Source organism: Carlito syrichta, unplaced genomic scaffold (genome assembly GCF_000164805.1).
Source record: "Carlito syrichta isolate Samal-C Ts95f unplaced genomic scaffold, Tarsius_syrichta-2.0.1 Scaffold314997, whole genome shotgun sequence".
Taxonomy (NCBI): Eukaryota; Metazoa; Chordata; class Mammalia; order Primates; family Tarsiidae; genus Carlito; species Carlito syrichta.
The window spans coordinates 269064-272362 of NW_007259093.1; the positions used below are offsets into that span (position 1 = coordinate 269064).

General features: G+C 41.9%; 1 protein-coding gene across 2 annotated transcripts in view; it reads right to left on the bottom strand.

The window, feature by feature from the left end:
* FUNDC2 (FUN14 domain containing 2) overlaps positions 1-3299 on the bottom strand; it is a 35057-nt gene that overhangs the window by 13392 nt on the left and 18366 nt on the right. For both annotated transcript variants that reach the window (XM_008072256.2, XM_008072255.1), the window contains exons 3-4: positions 2860-2935; positions 599-730 (exon numbers count right to left, since the gene is read on the bottom strand). In XM_008072256.2, the coding sequence (XP_008070447.1) occupies positions 599-730; positions 2860-2935 (208 nt within the window). The remainder of the gene's footprint in view (positions 1-598; positions 731-2859; positions 2936-3299) is intronic.

The following is a 3299-nucleotide window of genomic DNA, read 5'->3' on the forward strand; positions in this document are numbered from 1 at the left end:
CCAGTCTGGGTGACAGAGTGAGACTCCAACTAAAAAAAAAAAATTTTTTTTTAAATTAGCCAGGTGTGGTGGCGCGTCTATAGTCCCAGCTACTCAGGAGACTGAGGATTGCCTGAGCCCAGAAAGTCAAGGCTGGGGTCAGCCATGATCATCCACTGTACTTCAGCCTGGGGCAACAGAGTGAAACCCCAACTCAAAAAAAAAGAAAACAAAACACAACTCAAAGTGGTCGAAAGCTATTTAAATATGTAATTTCCTTTTTTAAAGGCTGGATTAATAGCTTATGTGTGCCTTTTCCTAGGGCAGTAGTTTTTAACATCCTTATTATTATTATTGGTCACTACTCTCTTGGTAATTTGATGAATTAGAAAAATGCACATACCCCACACCATTATTTTGCATATACAGTTTAAGAGGGTTGCTGGACCTCTTGTACCAAGTCTGTGCATCAGGAGTTGGCAAACTGCAGCCAGAAGGTCAAATTTTGTAAAGTTTAAATCTTGCCCATCACTGAGAGACTGGTGTGTCTACTCCATTTTTATACACACAAAACCAACTGTACCCTTCATACACTGCACATAAACAAACCAAGTCTCACCTCCTCAGCCTTGCTCTTCACCTCGGTAGGTATCTGGTTGCTCTTCCGGATCTTCAGCTGCTCTTTGGCTTTCTTCATGTCCTTCTCTACTCGCTGCCAGTCAATTTTGATGTACCCAGTATGGTTTGCAAGCTACAGTTTCAACAACAGCGACAACAAGAAATGAGAAACACAGGCTTGTTATGGTCAGGGTAAACCATGGAGTAGATTCTCAAAACCCTTCTGACTTGCTGTTTTTGGAGACGCTGCCTTCTTAGTCTTTATATGATGATGACATTCACTCAACATCTAGTCAGCATCTATCCTATATGCAAGGCCCTATGCCTGGCACTAGAAATAACTGCTAGCAATTCTTTAAGTTTATCCATACACTTACTCCCTTTACAAGGTTTTAAGTTAGCTTAAAAAATAAAATGGTAAAATGAAAATCAAGGAAGGGAGGTCAAGATGTTAGGTGAAGAGATGGAACTTACAGCCAACACAAATGTTTCCATAGGGCAGCTCTGAGAAGTCAATGTGCCCACGAGTATCCCTAAGTTTCTTGATAATGTGACAGAGCAAAGCTGTCAGCAGTAATCACTGTTGCTCAACAGAAGGTGCCTGTTGCTCAGAAAAGAATCTACTGTACGGCCACACGGAGATTCTCATGATCAACTTCATATAACATGTACTAGGAGAGGCACATCCAAATATACATACAGCATATACCTATTTCCCTTGATAAAAACAGTGGGCACAAACACTAAAGCTCAGTGAAAAGTTTCATCAAGAAATTGTGAACAGGACAAAACTGATTCACGTATGTAGTTTTCTGATGGAGAGAATGAAGAGAATGATGATAGCCCATCAATCAATCCCCTATCAATATCACTTCTCTCTACCAAATTTTGGTAAGGCTTGTCTACCTGGATATCTAAAACCGAAACTCTCCACCTTTCTGGAGTCTCCTCGCACACTGCTGCTCTTCCTCCAGTCCCTACTGCAGGACCATAAAGGGGAAGTTTTACCACCAACCAGCTACCCAAACACACTGGAGAAAATACTTGCAATATGTATCAAAAACAAAACATGAACGCTCATTTAAAAAGTGAATTTCTTATAAAGATCAGTGAAAAAGAAACCCTACTTGAAAAATGGATAAAGACAATTCAGAGAAGGAAGTGGCCAAGAAAATGAAGATTTCAACTTCACAAGTAACCAAGAAAATGGACATTAAAATAATGAGCTAATTTTTATCGGAGTAGAGAAAATTAAAAGATTGAAAAAGTCCAGTTTTGACAAGTATGTGGAGAAATAAACACTCATACACTCTTGCTGAAAGTGTTAACTGGTGCACAGCAGTATTCTGTCAAAACTCCCAGGTTATTCCAATGTGGAGGCAAGTTTGAACACCAATGCTACAAAACTAAGAAGCATGTGCCCGATGAAATCCAATGTCCATTTTCTTTTGTTTTGGGAGAAGCTGCTCTCTCTTCCTTTTCAAGTCTTCCTTGTTAGTCTCTCCTGCAGCAGTCTCAGAGGACCAGCACCCAGCAGTTCTGATATCAAACACTGCACTGTCACAGAGCTGTCAATTCTCATCAAATGTTCAATGTCCCCTATTTAAAACTGAATATATTAGCACATCACAGGGCACTTGCATTACACTTTATATTTTTGAAGTCACATCTGCTTAATATTTCAGCGGGCCTTAAAAACTGTTAGAGGAGCTATAATGAGGAATGTGTTATTTCTGTCCTCAAATGAGGAAATAAACTGTGGCCAGTAAATCACATTTACTAGTATAATTAATACAATTTAATCAAATGGTCACTAGCATTTAAAAGAACACATGGAAGCCGGGCTCGGTGGCTCAGCCTGTAATCCCACGCTTTAGGAGGCTGAAGTGAGTCGATTGCCTGAGTCCGCGGGCTCGAGACCCAGCTGGGCAATTTGGCGAGACCTCATCTCTACCATAAATTAAAAAAATCAGCCGGGCGTGGAAGTGCGCCCCTTTAATTCCGGCTGCTGGGAAGGCCGAGGCGGAAGGATCGCCGGGGTCTGGCAGGTCGAGGCTGCGGTGGCCGGGAGCGGCCACTGCACTCCAGTCTGGGCGACGGAGTGAGACTCTGACTCAAAAAAAGAAAAATCATAACAAATGGAAATAAGTGCTAGGGCTATTGTACTATAATCCAGCTAAGGCTACTTTACAACTCTCCATGCCAAATTCCTCAATCGGCAAATGTAATTTCCAAATACCTAGGATCATTTTATATACAGACCTGAAGGAGAAAAAATCCACCACCCACAGCTGTTGCAGCCAACTTTCCAACCTTTTGGAATATGAACCCCGTGCACCTACAAAAAAACAAACCAATATCAGACAAGTTGATGGCGTTGTCAGATACACACAAACATGCATTTCTGGCAATGCTCGTGTCCCACTTACCTTGAGATGACCCAGATCCTTTCTAATCCCTATATAACACCAGCCCCATGAGGAGCATGACATAAGGAATTCAAATCTTGGCTCCACCACTTACTAATTTTGTGGTGAGGAAGTCCCGTGAAAATTCCAAGTTGTATTTTTAAAACATGACTCTGGCTACATTGCAGACAATGGATTAAAAGGGGAGGATAAACCGGGCTCGGTGGCTCAGCCTGTAATCCCGCGCTTTGGGAGGCTGAGGTGAGCGAATTGCCTGAGCCTGCGGGTTCAAGA